Source organism: Coregonus lavaretus (genome assembly GCF_964263955.1).
Source record: "Coregonus lavaretus genome assembly, chromosome: 39".
NCBI lineage: Eukaryota > Metazoa > Chordata > Actinopteri > Salmoniformes > Salmonidae > Coregonus > Coregonus lavaretus.
In genome coordinates this window covers 25,225,057-25,252,915 of record NC_140026.1, presented here as the reverse complement: position 1 = coordinate 25,252,915, position 27,859 = coordinate 25,225,057, and the positions used below count along the sequence as shown (strand labels likewise).

The 27,859-nt window shown below is 43.9% G+C and overlaps 1 protein-coding gene across 3 annotated transcripts in view; it reads right to left on the bottom strand.

Moving 5' to 3' along the window:
• LOC311113113 (recombining binding protein suppressor of hairless) overlaps window positions 1-27,859 on the bottom strand; it is a 74,815-nt gene that overhangs the window by 14,742 nt on the left and 32,214 nt on the right. For all 3 annotated transcript variants that reach the window (XM_084156258.1, XM_084156256.1, XM_084156257.1), the window contains exon 2: window positions 19,073-19,111. In XM_084156258.1, coding sequence (XP_084012384.1) covers window positions 19,073-19,111 — 39 coding nt within the window. The remainder of the gene's footprint in view (window positions 1-19,072; window positions 19,112-27,859) is intronic.

Genomic DNA, 27,859 nt, shown 5'->3' with positions numbered 1-27,859 from the left:
AACTGGAACGTATGAAAACTTGGGGTCACTAAAACTAACATCTGAAACATAGAGAGGCAGGAACATGAGATGAGGAAGAAAAGCATGCAAGTTCCAGTTTGATTAGCCAATTCTCTGGTGTGCTGAAGGATGTGTTGCTTACACACACACACACAAACCGCACAGAGACACACACACACACACACACACACACACAGTTTGGGCGAAAAACTATGTTCTCTCCAGCTGGGCTGAGTTCGGGGGGGGGGGGGGGGGGGCACAGAGGGACAGTGCTTAATGAGGGGGAAGGAGGAGAGAGAGAGGAAAGAATGAGAGAGGAGAGGGAAAAAGACAAAACACCAAAGCCCTGAGCTCAACACTAAAGAATCCACATCTCGTGTCAAAATGTTGCAAGGTCCGTGCTCCAATTACTTTTGTCAACTAAGCAAAAACATTCTCATGCCGGCCCCCCACACACAAAAAATAACAAGTTCAATATTTTTGGAATGTTAAGTCCTTACGTTAACCCCGCAATCGCAATAATCCACCCCCTGTGTGTGAAAGCTTGCTCAACATAGTGACAACATTTTGTGACAGAGTGTGGGGTGTGTACCAGCTGAGAAGCACACAGCTAAACAACGGCCCATTTGCACAGATGTCAGTGACACCTGACATGCCCGGGTGCTCCATGGGCCCATGGACACAGAGAGGGAGACACACACACCCTTCTTCAGTCTGCTCCACTCGGTCACGCAAAAGCCTGCCACACGCATGGGGTTGGACAGGCCTTCACGTTTACATTTTGGACATTTAGAAGACACTCTTATCCAGAGCGACTTACAGTTAGTCCATTCATCTTAAGATAGCTAGGTGGGACAACCACATATCACAGTAAGTCCATTTTCCTCCAATAAAGTAGCTATCAGCAAAGTCAGAGCTAGTAAGTGGGGAAGAAAGTCAATTGCGAGTGTTAAATTGCCCTGCCCCTTAATCCTGGTCGACAATCATCTGCAAGTTATGAGCAGTCAGCAGTTCACACACCAAGTAGGCTACTGGGAAAACAGGCAGTACTTAAAGTAGATGGCCCTAGCTGGCAAAAAGACAGTACTAGACAACAACAGATGAAGACAATAATTATACTTATCACTCCTGGAGATATCAGGAGTCCTCTAGCTACAGAATGAAACCTATGTTATGGAAAGCAAAGGGCCCCATTCAGACACGAGAGAGGGAGGGAGGGAAGGAGAGAGAGGGATGGAGGGAGGGAAGGAGAAAGAGGGATGGAGGGAGGGAGGGATGGAGAGAGAGGGATGGAGGGAGGGAAGGAGAGAGAGGGATGGAGGGAGGGAAGGAGAGAGAGGGATGGAGGGAGGGAAGGAGAGAGAGGGATGGAGGGAGGGAGTGGAACCACCGGTTACTGCACTTCACTAACCCGTAGTGGAAAGGGCAAGGCCAGAGAGAGAGGGATGGAAAGAAGAGAGAGAAGAGAGGGAAAGAGGTTCAGAGAGAGAACATAGTCCAAACCAAAGCCAAGTCTAAATCCAGCAGCATTTGATTCTAATTATTTTCCTTTCTTTTAATGAGTTCAAAATGGATACTACTCTGCGGTGCCTATAATCATCTGATGCTATGGTGATCCCCTTCACTGATATTTCTAGACTGGGCATTGGGCATGCCCTCACACACATTTCCTGACCCCTGGCCCACCCCGGAGCCCACAGCCCTGACTGATTACAGAGGAGCACGCTCGCTCAGCACAGCTCATGATGATGTCATGCTTACAGTAGGGATGTAACGATTCACCGATATGCATCGGTCCCTGTTTAAAATCGATTAAATTATTAAGAAATCACCGGTTCACTAAAATGTTTTGCACATATTACCTTCTTTTTACCTTCCGAAAAGACTTCGCCTTTTGTGACAACTGATGCGTCCTCTCCTTCAGTGTCAAACTAAGCTTGTAACTGTGTTGACAGTCATTGACCAACATTTTTGCATGCCGAACAACCCAGGCAATATCAGTAGCCTAGTCAAATAGTGCACTGTGCACTACTTCACACACTGACCACCGAGATGTAGGCCGTGTCACCTTTAGCATTAAAATGTTTGCAAAATGGCTTGCCAATATTAGATTTTATTAGTTGAGTGAAAATCAGTGTAATTTGCTAGGTTATTATTATCCAATGCGCTGTTGAAAATGATGTTTTACTGGAATAAAGTAGCCTAAGCAACTGACTGAGACACGACTCATCTGGCTGTACCTACCTGCTGATCGGGGCTTAAGCTACATTAGATTTTATTTGGATTGTTCCGGTTCACAATCAGCAATAGTTTTGGTAGGTTTCCTTTAAACAATTAGTGTATATGGTCATTTTTAGATATACAGGGTAAAGTTGATAATTTCATAAGGAGGACAACAATCACTTTTTCTACCCACACTGCACTTCGAAGCAGAGGAAAATAAAACTTCCAAACGGTCTAAACCATTTGATTTTGAGATTGGGGTGAAATCCAAGGTTGTGCTATATATTCACTGGCTATGTCATAGCAATTTTTAAAAGATAAATATTGATACATTACTAGCTCAAACACATTGACTCTGCTAAAATTACAAATAAATTAGTGGGTCGAATCAAAAGTGGGGGAGACAAAAAGCAAACCTTGCCCCTCTTATCTGATAGTGGTGTGGTAGATGCCAGTTTCCCTTATGGCTCAGCTCAGATGCCTACATATACCACCCACCCACCCATGTCAGCTCAGACAGATCCAGCTCAGAGAGGACCAGCTCATGAGCATATCTGAATTTAGAGGTCAGTTTGGCGCTTCCAGTTTGGATATGTGGAGGGTAGGCTGGATACTGTCTGAGCTGACTTGTATGTAGGGAATGGATCTGTGCCTAAGCGACAAATTCTAGAAGAATAGAGGTATACCGGTATGAAGACCTGAGCGGCCATATCGGTGAAGCCAGTTTGTTGTTGGTTTTTCTCCTTGGTCAGATGTGTTTGTACCTAGTACCTTGATTTGCCAGGGCAGGAGGAAATGAAAGTTCCAGATTTCACCTTAAAGATTTGAGTTTTGAGGAAGTGGTGTGGGTAAAATGAGACTTTTAAGGAAGTGTGTGGGTCATGGAGTATGTTTTTGCCACCTCACCATATGGCTGCTGCCCTGTGGAACCCATGTGACCCCGAGAGAGAGAGAGAGGAGAGATGAGAGGGGGAGAGAGAGAGAGAGAGAGAGAGAAGAAAAAGGGAAATATAGAGAGATTGCTGCAGCATGTATGCTGACAGAAAACCACTAACACATCCCTGCATCCAAACTAGAAAAGTGCCTGTTTTTTAACACACACACACACACACACACACACACACGCACACACACACACACACACACACACACTGGTTGAAAGTTAAAGCAGGAAAAAGCGCTGGGTTATTCCAAAAACAGATCTTCACAGAGAAGTCTCTTTGCTTGGGAGTAGCATTGGTCAAAAACCAATGAACTGTTTGAATGCATTTCAATCCTGGTTACAAATGGCTGGTCCTATAGATAGAAATCTGTCCCATGTTTAAAAATGTTCTCGGTTCAGAAGTGGTCCAAGTTCGCAGTAGCAGTCCTGGTTAAGGAGTGATGGTTGAGATGTGGTTGCCGTCGTAGAGCGACCCTCTGTCTGTGTGGTAGGCCGCGAGGGGAGCACCATTCATCTCTCACACCCATGGAGGGGGCCAGACGGCACAGGGCCAAGTTCACCCAGCGTTCACACACAATGTTTACCCTCACACACACACACACACACTTTCAGTATACCTCCCTGCTCCCCTGTGTTGGAGAACTGTTGAGTACTTAACCTATTAATTAATTGTCTGTGTGGGCCATTTTTCCTGAGAAGAGCAGCTAACAGTTTTAAGGAGAAATGAGAGTGGCCCGAATACAGAGTCGCCACATTGGCCAGGGTACAGCTCTCACTCAACTTCCTATACACACACGCACAAGGTCACACACACAAACAAGAGGAAGAACGAGAGGGGTGTTGGGACTACATGGCCTGAGTCATCTGATTTGAGAGAGGAAGTGACAGATATGTGCTTTTCATCACCACGCGACAAGAGACAACCAGGACACGGAGCACAACAACACGCAAACAAAAAGAGACACGCAATGAGACGCGAGGCATGCAACCACACTAGATAGCACGTCAAAACGAGAACTGAATAGGAGAATACTGGACAGCAAAACACGCAATGTAAACAAGGCGTGATGTTTAAACAATCCAACAGTCACAGACTCATCAAGCAAAAGTGAGGAGCTATATGACAGGAAAAGCAACAAGCAATAAGGATATTACTTTTTGTACCACTGATGGAGAGAGAGAGAGAGAGAGAGAGAGAGAGAGAGAGAGAGAGAGAGAGAGAGAGAGAGAGAGAGAGAGAGAGAGAGAGAGAGAGAGAGAGAGAGAGAGAGAGAGAGAGAGAGAGCTATACAGATAAGACAAAGGGCAAAGTGGGGGTCAGTAATGGTGTTTGTGTGTGTATGTGTGTGTGTGTTAGGTTAAGCCGGGCTACAGCTGCAGCAGGGCAAAGCAGAGCAGACAGGCATCTGTCCAGTACATCTGTCACAGCCTCTCGCTACAGAGTAAAGTGGACTCACCCAGACCCCCTGTGGACCTGCAGCTAGGGGAGGGAGAGGGGCATGCTTGCACACACACACACAAACTTACACACACACACCAGGACACAGAGACTCAAAAACACACACACACAGCTCAATTTAGAGTAATAGACCCCCATTAGTGCGCACCCCTTTGGATCACAAAGGGTACATTACACACGTCTTCAACCCAGGAACTTGGGTTAAATTAAAACATCAACAGTCACTCACTTCAGTCTGCATATCCTCTCCTATTGATTTTAAGACACTATGGGCTGAGAATAGGCTGTCAGAGAAACTACATTTTCCCCCCCATGTGAACTTAATTTGTGATGATGTCAGGCACATTCGAGTCAATTACAATCACGACAATAAACTAATGTTTCGAATCCCCGAGCAGGCTAGGTGAAAAATCTGTCGATGTGCCCTTGATCAAGGCACTTAACCCTAATTGCTCCTGGATAAGAGCGTCTGCTAATAAATGTAATAAATGATCTCTACATTCACATAGCCTATAGCCTACTTGTAAGTCTAACATGGATTCATATCATACAGCTTATTTTCCAGCTTTTGATTTTCAGAATGAGCCTAACTGTCTAAGACATTTCCCCCGAAACATAAGAGAACGGGTCTCTTCTCCAAAGCAACTAAACCAGGCAGCTTTTCCAGCTGTGTACTGTCTGGTATTTTCCAGCTGAACAGTTGGACAGCCTGGCTGACAGTGGGGCCCTAAAGGACCCAAAACATAGCTGTCCTTCGCAGCTCCTGGAGGACCCGGGCTTTTAGCTGCCCCCGTCACTGCCAAACTAAAATCAACGGGGCCACACTCTGGGGTAACCGCAACACAGCCACAGCCACATACACTTTTCAGATACACGCACACATTTGTAGACACAGATACAAGCTCTGAAATAACCACAGTGTCTTTCTGCATGTTCCCGATCGTCGGTAACGAGTGTTTCGTGCATGTCATTTTTATCTGTGCACTCATAAGGCCTGGACAAATGGAGAGGCCAATGAAATCCGGGGGACTGGCAGCACATGAATGGAGAGGGAAAGAGATGAAAAAGGTAGAGGCTAGGGCCCTCTCCAATACGACGCTTGTGTGTTCCAGTGAATGCGCGACCCCTCATTTTCCCCTTGGAGCGGCACGCGTACACACACACACACACACACACACACACACACACACACACACAGAGAGAGAGAGAGAGAAAAACACCCACGTGCTCTTCAGGGAGCTCCGAAGGCTCAGCAATAGACAGTCAGGATTGAGAAGGCGCACACATAACCCCCCCCCCCCCCCCACACACACACACCCCTCCCTAAAGCCACGGGCTGGAGAGGGCGGTCATGGTCAGACAATCCTCCACTCTCTCTGCAGGCTGGCTGACCAACAGACCAAAAGGACCATTGGACTAAAGCCCTGCTGTGACCGCAGAATCCAGGCCTCAACCCTTTATTTTATTTTCATACACACTAACTAGCCTAAGACCGCTACAGATGTCCAAGAGAGGGATGGAAAACAGCTCACTTTAACAACATCCCATCCCTAATCATAACCATGCATGACAAGCCCTGTTGAACTGTGAGCAGTCTATGCAGTCAATAAAACAAGCACACTGAAAATGTGTCTGATATCTTCTTTTAACCATTCAATCTTCGATTTCATTCAAGACTTGTTACTTTTATCTCAGTGAAGAAATGATAGCTTAGATGGTTCTCATTACTATTATGATAGTTAGCATTATAGGGCAATTCCACAGTAACGGAATTACGCTGAGACCCCAACAAATACCATTCTTTTTTCAAAGTTCAACAAATCATACAACTCTTTGCAAAAGGACTGCTTTGAACAATTTACACAGAACATTTCACAAAAACACATTTACTGGAAGAACTGTGAAGATGGAAAGTTTTGGTAACAGAATTACGGTAAAATCTTTTTTTTTTATGCGACCACGTTTTCCAAAACCTTTGGGTGTCAAGTGGGGTGTCAGCTATGACACACCTTGAGTTTGAAAAAATCTATTTTGGTTATTGTATTGACCTACAGTAAGTGAAGTGGATTTACACACGGTAACAGAATTATGGTAACAGAATTACATCATGGGTACTTGATATGTACTACACAGAAATGCATAATTATAGATATGAAATCCAATACAACACATTACTGAGTACCACTCTCCATATTTTTAAGCATAGTGGTGGCTGCATCATGTTATGGGTATGCTTGTAATCGTTAAGACTGGGGTGTTCTTCAGGATAATAAAAAAATAACCGAATGGAGCTAAGCACAGGCAAAACAATCCTGGTTCAGTCTGCTTCCCACCAGACACTGGGACATGAATTCACCTTTCAGCAGGACAATAACCTAAAACACAAGGCAAAATATAGACTGGAGTTGCTTAACAAGAAGACAGTGAATGTTCCTGAGTGGCCGAGTTACAATTTTGACTTAAATCTACGGCAAGATCTGAAAATGATTGTCTAGCAATGATCAACCAATTTGACAAATGGGCAATTGTTGTACAATGTAGAAACCTCTTAAGAGACTTACCCAGAAAGACTCACAGCTGTAAAAGGTGCTTCTACAAAGTACTGACTCAGGGGTGTGAATACTTATGTACATTTGATATTTCTGTATTTCATTTTCAAAGAATGTGCAAAAATGTCTAAAAACAAATGTTCACTTTGTCATTGTGTGTAGATGGGTGAGATGTTTTATTTTACTTTAATCCATTTTAAATTCAGGCTGTAACACAACAAAATGTGGAATACTGTAAGTCAAAGGGTATGAATACTTTCTGAAGGCACTGTACCTACCTCAATTACGTCGTACCCCAGCACATCGACTCAGTACTGGTTCCCCTTGTATATAGCCAAGTTTTGTTACTCACTGTGCATCTATTATTACTTTAATGCATTTTACTTTCTTTCTCTCTGCATTGTTGGGAAGAGCCCGTAAGTAAGCTGTTCACTGTTAGTCCACACATGTTGTTGATGAAGCATGTGACAAATAAAAATGTGATTTGCTTTGATTTAGAGTGGAGTCTACAGCATTTGACACACATTTTAACTGACCTCATGGAGAGGCTTCTTTGAGTTTCCGGAACACCCCTTGCCTGGTTCCACTCTTATATACAGTTGAAGTCGGAAGTTTACATACACCTTAGCCAAATACATTTTAACTCTGTTTTTCACAATTCCTGACATTTAATCCTAGTAAAAATTCCCTGTCTTAGGTCAGTTAGGATCACCACTTTGTTTTAAGAATGTGAAATGTCAGAATAATAGTAGAGAGAATTATTTCTTTCAGCTTTTATTTCTTTCATCACATTCCCAGAGGGTCAGAAGTTTACATACACTCAATTAGTATTTGGTAGCATTGCCTTTAAATTGTTTAACTTGGGTCAAACGTTTCAGGTAGCCTTCCACAAGCTTCCCACAATAAGTTTGTCACGGTCGTGTGAAGGAATTGACCAAGGCGCAGCGTGTGAAACGAACATGGTACTTTATTTAGTTAAAGCACGAAAACCAAGAAACACGACTAGTGAAGTCCACAGTCAACCTGACTGAAAACGGAAACAATAACCCACAATGCCCACAGGAAAACATGCAGTATAAATATGGCTCCCAATCAGAGATAACGAGCCGACAGCTGACACTCGTTACCTCCGATTGGGAGTCAATGACCAAACCTAGAAATAAACGTGACAGAAATGCAAACATAGAAAATCACCCAAAACCCAACAAAACACAATACACCCTGGCTCAAATACAAAAGTCCCGGAGCCAGAGTGTTACAGTACCCCCCCCTAAAGGTGCGCACTCCGGGCGCACCAGCATACAGTCTCGGGGAGGGTCTGGGTGGGCGTCTGTCCACGGTGGCGGTTCTGGCCCTGGTCGTGGTCCCCACCCCACCTTAGTCACCACCCGCTTCCCTAGCCTCCTCCACATGACCACCCCCCAATTAAACCCCACTGGATTAAGGGGCGGCACCGGACTAAGGGACAGTACCTGACTAAGGGGCGGATCCTGGCTGGCTGGCTCTGGCGGATCCTGGCTGGACGGCTCATGGCAGGCTGAAGGATCTGGCTGCTCATGGCTGGCTGACGGATCTGGCTGCTCATGGCTGGCTGACGGATCTGGCTGCTCATGGCTGGCCGACGGATCTGGCTGCTCATGGCTGGCGGAAGGCTCTGGCTGATCCTGTCTGGCGGAAGGCTCTGGCTGATCCTGTCTGGCAGAAGGCTCTGGCTGATCCTGTCTGGCAGAAGGCTCTGGCTGATCCTGTCTGGCGGAAGGCTCTGGCTGATCCTGTCTGGCGGAAGGCTCTAGCGGCTCTGGTCTGGCGGACGGCTCTGATGGCTCATGGCAGACGGGCGGCTTTGCAGGCTTTAGGCAGACGGGCAGTTCAGGCCCCGTTGGGCAGACGGCAGACTCTGGCCGTCTGAGGCGCACCGTAGACTTAGTGCGGGTGGCCGGAACAGGCCGGACCGGGCTGGCGACGCGCACCGTAGTCTTGGTGCGGGTGGCAGGAACAGGCCGGGTCGGGCTGGCGACGCGCACCGTAGTCTTGGTGCGGGTGGCAGGAACAGGCCGGGTCGGGCTGGCGACGCGCACCGTAGTCTTGGTGCGGGTGGCAGGAACAGGCCGGACCGGGCTGGCGACGCGCACCGTAGACTTGGTGCGGGTGGCAGGAACAGGCCGGACCGGGCTGGCGACGCACACCGTAGACCTGGTGCGGGTGGCAGGAACAGGCCGGACCGGGCTGGCGACGCGCACCGTAGACTTGGTGCGGGTGGCAGGAACAGGCCGGACCGGGCTGGCGACGCACACCGTAGACCTGGTGCGGGTGGCAGGAACAGGCCGGACCGGGCTGTGGAGACGGATAGGAGGCCTGGAGCGAACAGCGGACACCACCCGTCCTGGCTGAATGCCTACCCTCACACACTCTGTGTGAGGCATCAGCACAGGACGTACAGGGCGGTGTACCCCTGGCCTGGTGGCCTCCTGGATACTCCCCCTTTTCTCCTCCGTCAGCCCCGTCGTCCATGCCGTGTGCCCCCCCCTAAAAATTTTCTGGGGTTGACACACGACCCTCCGACGATGGCCCTGCTGCCGCCGTTGCTCCTCTCTCGCCAGGGCCTTGATCCTTCCCCAAGGTCCCTTGCCTCCGAGCATGTCCTCCCAGGACCACGATGTGCCCACCTGGGCCATCGCCAGCCTCTCCATCTCCTTGCCCGGTGCCTCCTCCCATGTCCAGTCTCCCTGCTCCTGGACACGCTGCTTGGTCTTTCTTTGGTGGGTTATTCTGTCACGGTCGTGTGAAGGAATTGACCAAGGCGCAGCGTGTGAAACGAACATGGTACTTTATTTAGTTAAAGCACGAAAACCAAGAAACACGACTAGTGAAGTCCACAGTCAACCTGACTGAAAACGGAAACAATAACCCACAATGCCCACAGGAAAACATGCAGTATAAATATGGCTCCCAATCAGAGATAACGAGCCGACAGCTGACACTCGTTACCTCCGATTGGGAGTCAATGACCAAACCTAGAAATAAACGTGACAGAAATGCAAACATAGAAAATCACCCAAAACCCAACAAAACACAATACACCCTGGCTCAAATACAAAAGTCCCGGAGCCAGAGTGTTACAGTTGGGTGAATTTTGGCCCATTCCTCCTGACAGAGCTGGTGTAACGGAGTCAGGATTGTAGGCCTCCTTGCTCGCACACGCATTTTTCAGTTCTGCCCACAAACCTTCTATAAGATTGAGGGTCAGGGCTTTGTGATGGCCACTCCAATACTTTGACTTTGTTGTCCTTAAGCCATTTTGCCACAACTTTGGAAGTATGCTTGGGATCATTATCCATTTGGAAGACCCATTTGCGACCAAGCTTTAACTCCCTGACTGATGTCTTGAGATGTTGCTTCAATATATCCACATAATTTTCCTTCCTCATGATGCCATCTATTTTGTGAAGTGCACCAGTCCCTCCTGCAGCAAAGCACCCCCACAGCATGATGCTGCCACCCCCGTGCTTCACGGTTGGGATGGTTTTCTTCGGCTTGCAAGCAACCCACTTTTTCCTCCAAACATAACGATGGTCATTATGCCCAAACAGTTCTATTTTTGTTTCATCAGACCAGAGGACATTTCTGAAAAAAGTACGATCTTTGTCCCCATGTGCAGTTGAAAACCGTAGTCTGGCTTTTTAATGGCGGTTTTGGAGCAGTGGCTTCTTCCTTGCTGAGCGGCTTTTCAGGTTATGTCGATATAGGACTCGTTTTACTGTGGATATAGATACTTTTGTACCTGTTTCCTCCAGCATCTTCACAAGGTCCTTTGCTGTTGTTCTGGGATTGATTTGCACTTTTCGCACCAAAGTACTTTCAGACAGAACGCGTCTCCTTCCTGAGCGGTATGACGACTGCATGGTCCCATGGTGTTCATACCTGCGTACTATTGTTTGTACAGATGAACGTGGTACCTTCACTGGGGCCAAGCTTCCTGCCATCCAGGACCTCTATACCAGGCGGTGTCAGAGGAAGGCCCTAAAAATTATCAAAGACTCTAGCCACCCTAGTCATAGACTGTTCTCTCTGCTACCGCACGGCAATCGGTACCGGAGCGCCAAGTCTAGGTCCAAAAGGCTTCTTAACAGCTTCTACCCCCAAGTCATAAGACTCCTGAACAGCTAATCATGGCTACCCGGACTATTTGCATTGTCCCCCCCCACCCCACCCTAACCCCCTCTTTTACACTGCGGCTACTCTGTTTATTATTTATGCATAGTCACTTTAACTCTACCCACATGTACATATTACCTCAATTACCTCGACTAACCGGTGCCCCCGCACATTGACTCTGTACCGGTACCCCCTGTATATAACCTCCCTACTGTTATTTTATTTTCTTAAACTGCATTGTTGGTTAAGGGCTTGTAAGTAAGCATTTCACTGTAATGTCTACACCTGTTGTATGCGGCACATGTGGCAAATAACATTTGATTTGATTTGATTCAGCCGTTTGGAAATTGCTCCCAAGGATGAACCAGACTTGTGGAGGTCAACAATTTTTTTTCTGAGGTCTTGACTGATTTCTTTTGATTTTCCCATGATGTCAAGCAAAGAGGCACTGAGTTTGAAAGTAGGCCTTGAAATACACCCACAGGTACACCTCCAATTGACTCAAATGATGTCAATTAGCCTATCAGAAGCTTCTAATGCCATGACATCATTTTCTGGAATTTTCCAAGGTGTTTAAAGGCACAGTCAACTTAGTGTATGTAAACCTCAGACCCACTGGAATTGTGATACAGTGAATTATAAGTGAAATAATCTGTCTGTAAACAATTGTTGGGAAAATTACTTGTGTCATGCACAAAGCAGATGTCCTAACCGACTTGCCAAAACTATAGTTTGTTAACAAGAAATTTGTGGAGTGGTTGAAAAACGAGTTTCAATGACTCCAACCTAAGTGTATGTAAACTTCCGACTTCAACTGTATCTGACAGACAACAGTTTGTCTCCCTTGGCAAATGCAGGTCTGCCCCAGCCCCTGCATCACAAGGTGTCCCACAAGGCTCAGTGTTAGGTCCATTACGGTTGAGTATTTACATACTACCTCTTGGTCAGATCCTCCGTCAATTTGGACTCCGATTTCACTGTTATGCAGATGACACACAAATCTACATCCACACAAAACCCAACTCCACTCTGCCATCCCCCTCTGTTGTTGACTGTCTCTGTGAAGTGAACTTTTGGATGAGCAATAACTTTGTAAAACTAAATGATGACAAAACAGAGATCATGCTTATGGGTCCCAACTCCCTCATCAAGAAACTGGGTCAACTCAACATGACAATCGACGGCTGCACCATCCACTCCAACAGTGTTTTCCACTAGTGCCGGCTGTCGGCTATACAGCCGATTAAACACTCAGGTTCAGGTACTTTTTTCACTTAAAATTACTAGACTACTTTTTTACAATTCGCAAGTCAGAAAAAGTCAGCTGAGCCCTGTCCCGCTAGAATGAACGATATGCATCTTCTAGCGATCTATTTATAGGACAGGCACATCAGTCACAAAGTGAAAGCTGACAGGGAAACAGTCTGCTGTCTGTCCCGCCTTCCAGTACCTGGGTGTTTGTGTTGTGTACGCTGTGGTTGAAGTCAAATGTATTTACACGGAGGGAGAAAGCATGATGCTACTTCATCGTTTATGTGAGTCAATTTGCACAGCCCATATAATGTGGTAACGATGAGTCGAAATCCACTTAGCCTAGTGTTTTATCTGGCACACTGATTTATTTTATTTTGCATGTTTCATATGAAGCCACGTAGTGCTGGCGCATAGGCTTACTGTGATTTGATTGACAAACAGCAAGATGGACTAGTTTATAAATGGTGTCGAACTGACTGAATGAAGTCGATCTCATATATCCTTGCCATTCATAAATCATACAACTTAGTTATATGTCCATGGTATCGCATCGGGACAAGTAAACTAAAGATCTTGTTTTTGTATTTCCGATATGAAGTCCATCAGGACTTACCAGACAGTGACTCATCAGTAGCCTACTGAATTGGATCAGTACATTTGGCTAAAACATTTGCATACTGGTAGGCTTTTTGGCGATTATCTGCAGATAAAATATGAAAACATTTGATGAAGATGGTGAATCCTCCTCACTGCAGGAACAATAGGTAGGCTAGTGGAGCGATAGCCTCACTCTTGTCCAAAATATGATACAAGAAAACAGATTGAATTGTTTTAAAAGCTAATGTTACTTACACTACATGACCAAAAGTATGTGGACACCTGCTCGTCGAACATCTCATTCCATTAGAATGGAGTTGGTCCCCCCTTAGCTGCTATAACAGCCTCCACTCTTCTGGGAAGGCTTTCCACTAGATGTTGGAACATTGCTGCAGGGACTTGCTTCCACAAGAGCATTAGTGAGGTTGGGCACTGATGTTGGGCGATTAGGCCTGGCTCGCAGTCGGCGTTCCAATTCATCCCAAAGGTGTCCGATGGGGTTGAGGTCAGGGCTCTGTTCAGGCCAGTCAAGTTCTTCCACACCAAACTCGACAAACTTTCTTTCTGTATGGACCTCGCTTTGTAAAGGGCCTTCTCCAAACTGTAGCCACAATGTTGGATGAACAGAATTGTCTAGAATGTCATTGTATGCTGTAGCTTTACGATTTCCCTTCACTGGAACTAAGGGGCCTAGCCCAAACATGAAAAACAGCCCCAAACCATTATTCCTCCCCCAAACTTCACAGTTGGGGCAGGTAGTGCTCTCCTGGCATCCGCCCAACCCAGCTTTGTCCGTCGGACTGCCAGATGGTGAAGCATGATTCATCACTCCAGAGAACGTGTTTCCACTGCTCCAGAGTCCAATGGCGGTGAGCTTTACAGCACTCCAGCCGACGCTTGGCATTGCGCATGGTGTGCGGCCATGGAAACCCATTTCACCAAGCTCCCGACGAACAGTTATTGTGCTGACGTTGCTTCCAGAGGCAGTTTGGAACTCGGTAGTGAGTGTTGCAACCTAGGACAGACCATTTTTACGCGATACGCGCTTCAGCGGGTCCATTCTGTGAGCTTGTGTGGCCTACCATTTCGCCGCTGAGCCGTTGTTGCTTCTAGACATTTCCACTTCACAATAACAGCACTTACAGTTGACCGGAGCAGCTCTAGCAGGGCAGAGATTTGATGAACTGACTTGTTGGGAAGGTGGCATGCTATGACGGTGCCACATTGAAAGTCACTGAGCTCTTCAGTAAGGCCATTCTACTGCCAATGTCTACAGAGACTACATGGTTGTGTGCTTGATTTTATACACCTGTCAGCAACGGGTGTAGCTGAAATAGCCGAATCCACTCATTTGAAGGGTGTCTACATACTTTTGTATATATAGTGTATATGGTATTTTTTTAAATATTGATACAGGTCTGCTGCTTTCTGTGTAGCATAGCCCATGATTAACACCAGCTTCACTCTTCAATCATACCTGTATTGCAGATAGTTGAGGAAATGCCTCTTAAAAAGGAAGCTTGAAGCCTGTGGAAGTCAGCAGACTCTTACAAGATTCTTTAAGAAGAAATCAGTTGTTAAACACTTATTTTTTAATAAATGACATACTGCAATTTACAAAGCGGGTTGCAAACTGATGTCGTTCTCTCTCTTCTCTTAACACGTATGGACCCAGAACTTAATTGAGCATCTGTTCTGTTTATTTTAGAGACCATCACACAATTTCTTTGATTTTACATTTAACCTTCAATTAATATTTTCTAGATAATTTGGGGAATTTACTTAATTGTTCTGTTTTAATAAAATACATAATTTTAAGAACAAACATAATTGTGGCAATTCATATCTTGCAGTAAAATATTTTAATCTCAAGAGAAGACGGGTTAAATGTTAAAAGGTTTAATGTTATCTTACTTAGAAAATAGTCCTAATCATATAGGCCTACACAATACAAAAAAAAACGAATAATATACTGAATTAATACATTTTCAGTAAACACAATACCACAACTAATTTTTCCAATCTGTTTGTGCATTTCGAATGGAATCAAGGCATTAGAATGTACCAGAGGCCACCAAAATAGAGCTTGTTCGGCAAACAATTATTAACCACCTCGGCCTGGGGTATCCTGGCTGGCTCCTTTTTCTATTTGGCTGGCTACTCCATGTGCTGGTGGAAAACACTGCTCAAACTCCACACTCAGGAACCTTGGTGTTACATTTGACCCCACTGTCACTTGAACCCCACATCCAGAACGTCACCAAGTCAGCCTTCTTCTACCTCAAAAACATCTCACGACACAGACCCTCTGTCACTGACCTCACTGTTGAAACCCTCATTCACGTTTTTTTGTTTGTTTTATCATGCCTGGCCTACTGCAACGCCATTCTCTACGTACTCCCCGCCAAAACTGGCTCCTAGTTCAATACAGGATGATCTTCAATTTGCTCATGCTCACCTACAAAGGACTCAATGGACTAGCGCCAACATACCTTCCTGACCTCCTACACCCCTACACTCCCACCTGTTCACTGCGCTCCTCTGACACTGGCCTCCTCCCCATCCCTCGCTCTGCTCCGCTCCATGGGAGACCAGGCTTTTAATGTTCTCCATCTTTAGTCTCCTATGTTTAGTGTACTTTTATATACTTACTTAATATGTGATTTTATTACTTTTTATCCTGCTGATTTTCTTGTGTATGCAAAGTGACTTTGGGTGTCGTGAAGTTTAAAATGTATTATTTTTATTATAATAGAGTTCAATACATTGAGTCTACTCTACTGTACTATACAATTATATATTTTTGTACTATATTGTACTTTACTGTGCTTTAGGGAAGGGGGTTTGAAATAATTTCACTATTCGAATAGTACCATAAAATTGTCAGCTATCAAGATAATTCTTTTTTTAAACCTATGTTTTTAACCTGAGCACTGCTGTGTGAGGGAGAGGCTGGCGCTCTATTGCTGCAGCTGCGGAGGGGGCGGTGTTGGGAGCGAGCAGACTGAGTGAGAGAGAGAGAGATGCCAAGGCAACTCGGCTACAGCCAAGACTAGCTAACTTGTAGCAGCCACAATGAGCATGTTAACATGCACACTAATAATTAGATATTAAACTGATTATGGCAGAAGGCTGAGTATAGCATTAGTTATGTAAACACCTTACTCTGCTTATCTTAATTGGCGTAAGGTCATTATCGAAGTATGCATATGCCGATTAAAACACCTGGTTTTCCGAGCAATCTTTAGAATTATTAGGACATGTAAACAGCTTAAATCGGTGTTCCAGTGGTGTATTTTGATCTGCGCATGTGCCAGCACCGGTTAGCGCAATATTTCCCTTTTATGCGCAAGTGAAGTGAGATCGGAAAAACTGAAAGTATGCATCTTACAGTTTTCACATACAAACTTTATATGTCCGAACTCAGAATTAAATAGTCTTCGCAAAAATAACATGGTCACTGTGGTAGAACGTTTATTTTGGTTGGTGATATTCAGCATTTAGCAAAAGTCCCATAAGTAGCCTGATTTCAGATGTGTCCATGTAAACAGGATTATTAGGGAAATCGTTCTTCTTGTAAAGCATGTAAACGTTTTAAGCAAACTATTATAACTTCACTATCCAGAATAATCGCATTATTGTGTGCATGTAACCGTGCTCAATGTTATTCATCATCCTGCTAGCTAGGCTAATAGAGGCCACATGTTCCTCTTTCTCCCCAGCCCCATTCAGATAAAACAACAGCCTACCTCCGTTGGTTGCTCGTCGTAGCCTACTCCTTCTCATTTCGCTAACTTTTAATTCCGTAATTTTATTCCATCTTACATTGCATTAGTGAACTCTCACTCCATTTACTACACTTTGCCGCTTTGATTGGCCAACAAACAACAAAACTACACAGGTGATGGCTACTTTTTATGAGGCGCACCATGCACCGTCATGAAAACTACATAAAAAAGTTAGTTGTTTTATTAAAATAATCATTTGAAATGTCATGGTATATCCTTGTAGGTAACAATGTCACATGGATATTTTAATTTAGAAAAAGCCTTTTCAGTGTTAAAATAGGTCTATCTTTTTTCCCCCGCTAAAATGAATACTCACACAAGTATTCGAATACTAACGTCCATTTGGATATTTTAATATTTGAATAACCGTGCACATCCCTACTGTGCTTCACTGTACTGTACTGTGCTGTCCAAACTTGTGAAACATTGACATCTATTATTGGTTCAGATTTGGTCCGGTCACCAATCACGGATGTCTATGTTTTGACCAATTCAAGGCCGGTCCGGACCAAAGATCTACAGCTGTGGACGTTGAAATGTAGGCCAGGGCGCACTGACCAAATTTCAACTACTTTTCAACGCCCATGGACGTCCGGTGTCAGCCGGTGCTCAGTGGGCGCGGATGCTGGTTACAGTAAATGGAAAAAGAGGGGGCTTATGGGTAGGTGTCAGTAAGAGCCGGGAGAGGTAACATTAACTGGAGAGAGTAGAGAGAGACCACTAGACAACAGAAAGAAAAAATAAAACAGTATGCCAGTAGAAGGGAGGACAGTAGCAGGTGACCCAACTGTGGTTTGTGACTACTATGATTTCCCATTTGTAGCCAATTCAATTGCTGTAATTCTGTTACAGATATTTTTTGTCATTCTGTTACCAATTTGGTAACAGAATTACAAAAATGTATATCAGTAAAAACACTATAACTAATTGCTAGGTTTACCTTTACTTGTTACTTCTGTGAACTTTCATTATCCTCCCCCTCCCTCAGCCCGTCTGGTGTTCAACCTTCCCAAGTTCTCTCACGTCACCCCCCTCCTCCGCACACTCCACTGGCTTCCAGTTGAAGCTCGCATCCGTTACAAGACCATGGTGCTTGCCTATGGAGCAGTGAGGGGAACGGCACCTCCGTACCTTCAGGCTCTGATCAGTCCCTACACCCAAACGAGGGCATTGCGTTCATCCACCTCTGGCCTGCTGGCTCCCCTTCCTCTGCGGAAGCATAGTTCCCGCTCAGCCCAGTCAAAACTGTTCGCTGCTCTGGCACCCCAATGGTGGAACAAGCTCCCTCACGACGCCAGGACAGCAGAGTCACTCACCACCTTCCGGAGACATTTGAAACCCCACCTCTTTAAGGAATACCTGGGATAGGATGAAGTAATCCTTCTACCCCCCCGCCCCCCCAAAAAATAAAATAAAAATAAAAAAAATATTGTAAAGTGGTTAACCCACTGGCTATAGGTGAATGCACCAATTTGTAAGTCGCTCTGGATAAGAGCGTCTGCTAAATGACTTAAATGTAAATGTAAATGTCTTCATGAGGGAGAGAAATTAGAAAATATCTTAAAGATATATGTTGGTTTTTGGTACCATAATTACAAGGAAATGTTTTTAAACTCACAGAAGCCAAATCAGAAGCCAAATCATTTCTCCAAAACTAAATATAAGTGTTGATATTAGTTGGCAAAGGTCTTTACTTCAACATTATTGTGTTTTGATGCATTTCAAATACCGTAAGACTTTTTCCTGGTAGATATTGTCTAAGACCCCATTTCCATCTGTTTGACCGGAAATCAAAGCTATTACTTATGCCTAATTTTTAAGGTAGAAAATGGTTGAAAAATGTATCTATGCCTTCATTTCCCCAGAATATAGACTCTTACCTTTCATTTGACACCTAATTTGATATGCTCCTATGAACTTCACATGTTTGTGCTCAAGGGTCCTTTGACATTGAAATGACCCATAGCTCATAACCAAGCTCATAGTATGATATTATCTGAAAGGGCAAAAGGGAAGAGGGGAGTGTGTGTGGAGGTGTGTGTGCAAAGTGTGTGTGTGTGTGCGAAGTGTGTGTATGCGTGCGTGCACTCACTCACTCACTCACCTTGTTAAGCGTTGTGGTTGAGGGCGCTCCTCAAACTTCCTGCAGACAGAGAAGAGAGAGAACAAAGTAAGCCAGTTATCAACCGCTAAAAACACACACACAGCGTAAACATTCACAGACAGACGCACACAGTATTAGTGTTGTCAGATACCAAAATGTTACTAACGATACGATACCAGGCCAAGTACTGGATCATGAGAGAGTAGTATCGCGACACCACGGTGGAAAAACATCAGTGGCCTAGTGTCCTTTTCGTCCCGTTCCCCGGACGCTTGTTCCTGTTTTCTAAATGTTTTGCGCATGTGCTACGCAAAACCCTGTCACTGAAATTCACACTTCTACTCAATACAACACATTGAATTTAACTTCATACTGTTCAGTGTCTACTGTAATAGAATACTGCAGAGGAGTATTTTTGTAATGAGTTTTGTTTTTTATCTGATTAGTTGGGCCTGGCACCCCTGGAACAACATTGCTTGTTATCAAACTAATAATGAGCAATCCGGGATTACTTTAAAATGTCCCGCAACATGGTTTGTGAAATTATATCAAATGCGCGCAAATCCCGATAGAAAGAAAAAAGGCATCTCTGGTAATATGGGTCATATTTTTTAACCGTTTAGGCTAAAGACAAGTCATTTTCTTTGCTATTTTCCCTTTCTGACACTCAGAGGCTGTATGACAGTGAACTTGCAAAGTCTACTCAAACTGGCCTGTGCTCTTGGTTATAACAGGCGATGCTCCAATGTAACAAATGTACAAATCTAACAACAGAAGACTCATCAGGGTCTGCACCCCCCGCTCGCCATCATTGCTAAATTATCTATTTTTTTTAACTGATGGAGGGATAGTTGCGCATGAAGAGCGGACAGAGAGAAGCAGGTGAGTGAGGACTGGTAAGGGATGTGGCTGGCTGACGTGATATGAGCATGAAAGTGAAGTGGATATTAAAGGACCGGCGCATACAAGAGACTAATGGCTGTTGCTTAAATTCAACTGAATTTATAAACCAAACTGCTCTTTATAAACATTTTATAAGAGGAGCCAGCAGGATCTTTAGATCAGTAGGGCTGAAAATGTCAGTAGCATCATATGAAACGGTACTACGGTATTCTAAAATGTTGGTATCATAAGTATCATGTCGCTTTGGTACCGTGATATTACCGTGGTGCAGGTTTACCTTGCAACACTACACAGTATACACACAAACAAAGAGACTTACGTCTCAGGTAGGAGACGAGAAAGAACACCTGGTTACACACACACAGAGAGGCTGAGTGTTTGAGGCAGCTGCTGTCCTAGTGGCCTTGGCAGTGTGAGACCATGTGACAGTGTCCAAACACAGGCAGGTGGCGAGGAGGGACGCCTTATCACCAGAGAGAGAGAGAGAGAGAGAGAGAGAGAGAGAGAGAGAGAGAGAGAGAGAGAGAGAGAGAGAGAGAGAGACGCTAAACCAGGTGTGTCAACTCATTCACAGTTCACACGAAGGCCTATTCACACAACTCCACATCCACCACATAGCCTAGCTACAAACAAAACGTGTTCTGTGTAATGAAAACAGTATCATCATGCCAGTACATAGGCGTAGTCATATCTGAAAACATGAAACGCAAAACATTTGACGTAAGTCATCTCTGAAAACCACCTTTCATGAGTGATGGCACAGCTATAGTCATACTGGAAAAAGAGACCCATTTCCTTTACAACAATGACATCACATTCCCACCAAGACCACTTTTTCTTGTCAAGCTATTTTTTTTCACAACACCACTGGCCGTCACAGGGGGAAAACTTGCAGTAAAAAGAAGTGTTAGCAGTGTGATGCTCTAACCTGCAACCCAAGGATAACTTGTTCCCCAGAGCTAACACACCCCACTGACAGACAGACAGACAACCTTGAAGCACGGAGAAGCCCGCGCACGCACGTACACACACACACACACAGAGAGGCCCAGGGGGAGTTGTGATGGGAGCAGCGAGGAGGCTAAAATAGAAAAAAATCGATACCTTCAGAGCTCCCCCTTCCTTCCCCATCCATCTATCTCTCCTCCGCATACTGTAAGACCCTGCTCTGGGACTGGTCTTAGCACACTGGCTGCTTGAGAAACACACTCACGCTGTGTGTGTGTGTTTGTGTGTGTGTGTGGGGGGGGCTTCAGAGGATGTCAGTCATGCTTTGGGAGGAGTATTTGATTTGACATATACACAACTTTCACCTCAAATACAATAATTGCTCTCTCACTCGCTCTCTCACACACACAGTGAGAGGTGTCAATTTTGGTACTTGGTTGTTTGATATCATAGGCTCTGTGTTTTGCAGGGCAAAACCTTAGCACATCAGTGTCCCAATGTCAGTTTCTGACTGCTACATGCATACAGAGAGGGAGAGAGTCAAACCACTTTTTTTTTTAAGAGAGAGGGGAGAGAGAGAAATAGGGAGTAAAGAAAGACAAGACAGAAAATGTAAAGAAAGCTGGACAGAGGAAGGCAGAGGGGGAAAGGGATCCATGGAAAGTAGCTAAGGAGGGAGGCGGATAAAGGGAGGGAGAGAGTGACAAGAGAAACAGAGAGATGGAGAGGGGGGGATTGTGTAAGTGGAATAATTATAGAGGAGGCAGATCAATAAGGTTCCCACAGTGAAACGCTGATGCCTCCCTGGGTAATGGATTCCAGGCAGGCAGCTCTCTCTTCTCTTCCCCTCCACTATCCTCTCCTTCTTTCCCTTCAGTCCTGGGATCACACTGCCTTACCATCAGAGAGAGAAGGGAGGTAAGAGAGGGAGGGGGGAATACATTCTATACAGACTATATACACTGAGTGTACAAAACATGCTTTTTTCCATGACAGACTGACCAGGTGAAAGCTATGATCCCTTACTGATGTCACCTGTTAAATCCACTTCAGATGAAGGGGGGAGACCGGTTAAAGAAGGATTTTTAAGCCTTGAGACAACTGAGACATTGATTGTGCATATTTAAGTGCCTTTGAACAGGGTATGGTAGTAGATGCCAGGAGCACCGGTTTGAGTGTGTCAAGAACTGCAACGCTGCTGGGTTTTTCACACGTGTATCAAGAATGGTCCACCACCCAAAGGACATCCAGCCAACTTGACACAACTGTGAGAAGCATTGGAGTCAACATTGGCCAGCATCCCTGTGGAACACTTTCAACATCTCGTAGAGTCCATTCTCCTACGAATTGAAGCTGTTCTGAGGGCAAAAGGTGGTGCAACTCAATATTAGGAAGGTGTTCCTAATGTTTTGTACACTCAGTGTATAAAAGGGAGGAGATATTTGCAAGAAAGAGAGATATTTGAAAGGAGAGAGAAAGAGGACAGAGAAAGAAGAGAGAAGAAAGGAGGTAGACAGACAGAAAACAAGCGGGAGAGAGAGATAGAAAATGAGAAAGAACCTGGCAAAGACCTGCTGCTGGCTTTGTCAATAACATGGTCAAAACACTAAGGCCAGACTGTGCTGCAATCATCACCACAAAAACACTACATATCACCATTTATCCTCATGCTCAGGCCAGCTACCGGTGTTAGCACTGTAGATATCACACACACACACACTTTCCAACAAGGGTACGTCAATATCAGGCAATGAGATGATATAACTTCATAATAAAGCGCTAGGCTATTTTTAGAGTGTGAATCAATTATCAACTTCTGTAATATAAAACTGGTTTGAAAAACACAAAAAGGGAAACAGTCAAAAAGGCACGGAAAAGGTTCATCTCAAATGTGGTAGAGATTTCAGCTTTGTTTTTATCTCTCTGAGGCGTGTCTGAGGAGTGGAGTGGCGAAAGAGATTTTCTACTTTTCAATTCACATTTCATCCTTGCCTTACTTTTTGTTGTAGCTGGCAACGCAACATTATTGGTCCGCAGCTAAAATTGCCCGTAAATATCACAGTAGCCACAAAGCAGTAAGTACAAACTATTTAACAATCCAAGCAAATTTTTTCTTCTAAAACATATTACAATATTGAATAATGCAACCAAATCATAATACACTATTGAATAATGCAACAATCCACCAGTATGTGCAGACGTTTAAAGGGTTTGTTTTCTCTTCTGTACACATTAAAGTAGCTGACAATCCACAGCTAACTCCTGCTAGCTAGCTAGCTAGCTAACTAAGAACATGCTTCATGATCAAGTATTGCTAGCATATCAATAATGAATGTTTACACCTCCCATACGAATATAAAAGTACAGTAACATTATCATACAGTGTCATTCATATTATAATATGGGCTACACAGCTAGCTAAACAAAATAAACATGCTGGCTGTAGCTGAATGCTGAAGTTTAGCTGAACCATAGCTAGATAGGAGCTCTTATGCTTACACTAGCTACCATATTAAAGTGACCTTTAACAACCCAGGCTTAATTTAATCAATATCATGGAAGTCATAATATGAGGTAAAAGCAAATTGTGACTGAAAACTTTGATAATTCCCTGGAAAGTTGCTTCTTGCCTGGTGGCTCAGTGCAGTCAAGCAAAAAGAAAAAAATACACTTGAGATTTAAAGCTATGGTGACAATTTCAGAATGTAACAGGCTGTTACTACAATTTCAGGTAAAAACTCAATAAAACAAGTGGAAAAAAATAAGGAAAATGTCTGTACATTTCAAAAATATTGCTATAAAAACAGTGTTGGCTCAACAAGACAATTCTGTTTACACTGCCCTGCTTAGATGGGGGCAAGTGTCATGCCGGAGGTAGCGGTCGAGACGTGACAAGTTCGCAAGTTTACATTGCAGTATATGTGTAGCCGAGGGTACTTTTAGAGATGGTGTCTCTTACGTCACACTTGAGAGCTAAGTGTGAAAACCGACTTCCACGAAAAACCACCGGCGTTTACTCATACATCTAAGTGCGGACTGCAAAGTTTAAAACACACAACAATACACGTGCACGCATGCGCACACCAGACCTGGGAAGAAAATAGTTGTATTTTGTAGTTTATTTGAAAACACCAACTTTTTTAATACTCGAGGTAGTCGAATATAGTTTATATTGAGTTAACTAAAAGGCAAATATTTAATTTTATATCCAAATACAGGTCTCAAAAAACCCAATAATATTTGAAAGCATTTTGAATACCTCTCAGAAAACCAAATAAAATTTGAAGGTATTTGAATATATGCAAGTCATCAAAATTTATTTGATAGCTGCGAAATATTTGATGAAGAACCAAAAACGACAAAAGTTAGTTGAATTAGTCTAAATACACTATAAATACAAAAGTACGTGGATACCCTTTCAAATGAGTGGATTCGGCTATTTCAGCCACACCCGTTGCTGACAGGTGTATAAAGCATACAGCCATGCAATCTCCATAGACAAACATTGGCAGTAGAATGGCCTTACTGAAGAGCTCAGTGACTTTCAACGTGGCACCGTCATAGGATGCCACCTTTCCAACAAGTCAGTTTGTAAAATGTCTGCCCTGCTAGAGCTGCCCCGGTCAACCATAAGTGCTGTTATTGTGAAGTGAAAACGTCTAGGAGCAACAACGGCTCAGCTGCGAAGTGGTAGGCCACACAAGCTCACAGAACGGGACCAGCGAGTGATGAAGCGCGTAGTGCTTAAAAATCGTCTGTCCTCGATTGTGACACTCATTACCAAGTTCCAAAATGCTGCTGGAAGCTACGTCAGCAAGAGAACTGTTCGTCAGGAGCTTTATGAAATGGGTTTCCATGGCCGAGCAGCCGCACACAAGTCTAAAATCACCAGGCACAATGCCAAGCGTCGGCTAGAGTGGTGTAAAGCTCGCCGCCATTGGACTCTGGAGCAGTGGAAAAGCGTTCTCTGGAGTGATGAATCACGCTTCACCATCTGGCAGTCCGACGGACGCATTTGGGTTTGGCGGATGCCAGGAGAACACTACCTGCTCCAATGCAACTGTAAAGTTTGGTGGAGGAGGAATAATGGTCTGGGGCTGTTTTTCATGGTTCGTGGGAGGCCCCTTAGTTCCACTGAAGGGAAATCGTAACGCTACAGCATACAATGTCATTCTAGACGATTCTGTGCTTCCAACTTTGTGGCAACAGTTTGGGGAAGGCCCTTTCCTGTTTCAGCATGACAATGCTCCCGTGCACAAAGTGAGGTTCATTCAGAAATTGTTTGTCGAGATTGGTGTGGAAGAACTTGACTGGCCTGCACAGAGCCCTGACCTCAACCCAATCGAACACCTTTGGGATGAATTGGAACGCCGACTGCAAGCCAGGCCTAATCGCCCAACATCAGTGCCAGACCTCACTAATGCTCGTGGCTAAATGGAAGCAAGTCCCCGCAGCAATGTTCCAACATCTAGTGGAAATCCTTCCCAGAAGAGTGGGGACCAATTCCATATTAATGCCCATGATTTTGGAATGAAATATTCAACGAGCAGGTGTCCACATACTTTTGGTCATGTAGTGTATATGATCACAAGCACATGGTCTGAGAGGTCTCTTAGATATTAATCTTAATATAGCCTATAGCAGGGCTATTCAACTTTTACCCTACGAGGTCCAGAGCCTGCTCGTTTCCTGTTCTAGCTGATACTTAATTGCACCCACCTGGTATCTCAGGTCAAAATCAGTCCATGATTAGAGGGGAACAATGAAAAAAAGCAGTGGAACTGGTTTCGAGGTCTAGAATTGAGTTCCAGGGGCCTATAGCCTCAAATGAAATACACGAGGGACATGGAATCACCTCAACATTGGAGTAGACCACTTTTGCAGATTCAAAATGACTAACAAATATATTTTCATAATGAGACAAGGTAATACAGTAACATTGTAATAAAACTGTAATTACTTTTGGAGCAGCATTCTATTATCATGTTGTTGCATAATACTTTGGTAATTGCATTTTAATTGTTTTTGTAACTACTCTACATGAGGAATAGTGACTGTTCCTTATTCCACTTATGTAATAACTCCATTGTTATGCAATTATAAAGCAATTTCCAAAGTCCTATGTTGCTACACATGGATAAGAACTTGACGCCAAGAAAGGAGAAACCCTCACACTGGTTTTGCTAGTATCACTGTTCTTTATTAAGCTTTACGTATCGGCCTCAAGGCCTTCATCAGAGGCGGCTCCGTAAAGCTTAATAAAGAACAGTGAATTAGCAAGAGCAGTGTGCGGGTTTCTCTTTTCTTTCATGTTATTTAATTGTTACCATGCACCTGCAACAAAGATAGCTCAGCTGTGAGAGTGCCTTTTTGAATTTTGAATACAGTAACACTTGGCATCAAGTTCTTCTACATGTGTCGCAACATAGGACTTTGGAAATTGCTTTAAAATTGCATAACAATTGAGTTACATATAAGTGGAATAACAAAGGTCCAATTATCGAACCTTGTGGCACACCACAGGAAATCTTGGACCTGGTAGATGCACAGCCGTTTGCATAAACAAATTATTCTCTATCATAAACATAACTATATAACCAATTATATGTATAATTATGAAAACTGTAATAATGCAATTTAGAAAGTTATATTTCATGATCAACTGAGTCAAACGCCTTGGATAAATCTAAAAAGATGCCAAAAGCGTATTCATTGTTGTTAAGGGCTGTAAAGATTTTATCTACAAGTTGCAAAAGAGCCATATCTGTGGAGTAGTTTTTATATAGAATACAGTGTTGATTTAAATGTTTCAACATTCTCTTATACACACATTATTTCTAGGATTTTAGAAAAACATGCTAGTACAGATATTGGGCAATAATATGTAAAATCTTGAATTTTTACAATAGCCAATTTTGACTTTGTGGCTTTGGTAACTAGTGGAAATCAGACAGACATAAAATGTATTTTCTTTTTTCTGTCTAGATGAGGGCAGCAAAATAGGCTAATCCCGGATGGTGGATGCTGAATGGAGGGAGGAAGAGAGAGGGAAGACAGGAAAAGAGAGAAAAAATATGGTTGATCCGTTGGTGACATTTCCCCCTCTTCCTCTATTGGCCTCCTCACTGAAGAGGAAGCTCTGTCGGAACTGGGGTTTAATCTGTTTCTCTTTCTCCCTCGGTTGCCATCCCTCTCTCGCTTCCTTCCTCCCTCCTACTCTTCCTCTTCTGCACTATCACTACAAGTGGTTCAGTCTACAGTACATTCTGCTTTTGGGAGTTCATTTACACAGAGAATGCACAGCTAGACAGTGTTGATGTTCTTTAGTCTATACAGCACCTAGAGTTAATTAAGACAGAGAAATACAACACTGAGGTGTTACAATGTATACAGCTCGAGACAATGCATTGACCCAGCAGTATACAGTACATGGTCTTTGCGGGGGATGCAGCAAACAATATAACATCTCATAGAAGAACCAAAGGATTCTGACTGTGTGTGTGTGTATGTGTGTGTGTTAGTGAAAAAAATTGATACAGTTACATATCGCAATATTATTTAGGACGATATTATATCGATACTTGACTCCAAGTATCAATTTAAAAAAATAATTAAAAAAATATTATATATTGTTCTCCATCTTCTTTTTAAATAGTGAGCCAACATGTTTTTATCACTTTTATTTCCATAACAGATAAAAACTTATTTTCTCATCCTCTCACGTCTATCTGCAGCAGACATAAAGTGAGCAATATATTTGGAACATCAAATCGCAATAAACTTGCAGTATCGAATCACAACACATTTAAGAATTGTGAGATCGTGATATCGTATCAGCACTTAAGTATCATGATAATATTGTATTGTGAGGTCCCTGGCAATTCTAAGCCCTAGTGAGTATGTGTTAAAGCTAAAACACACTAGCATGTTGGGCTG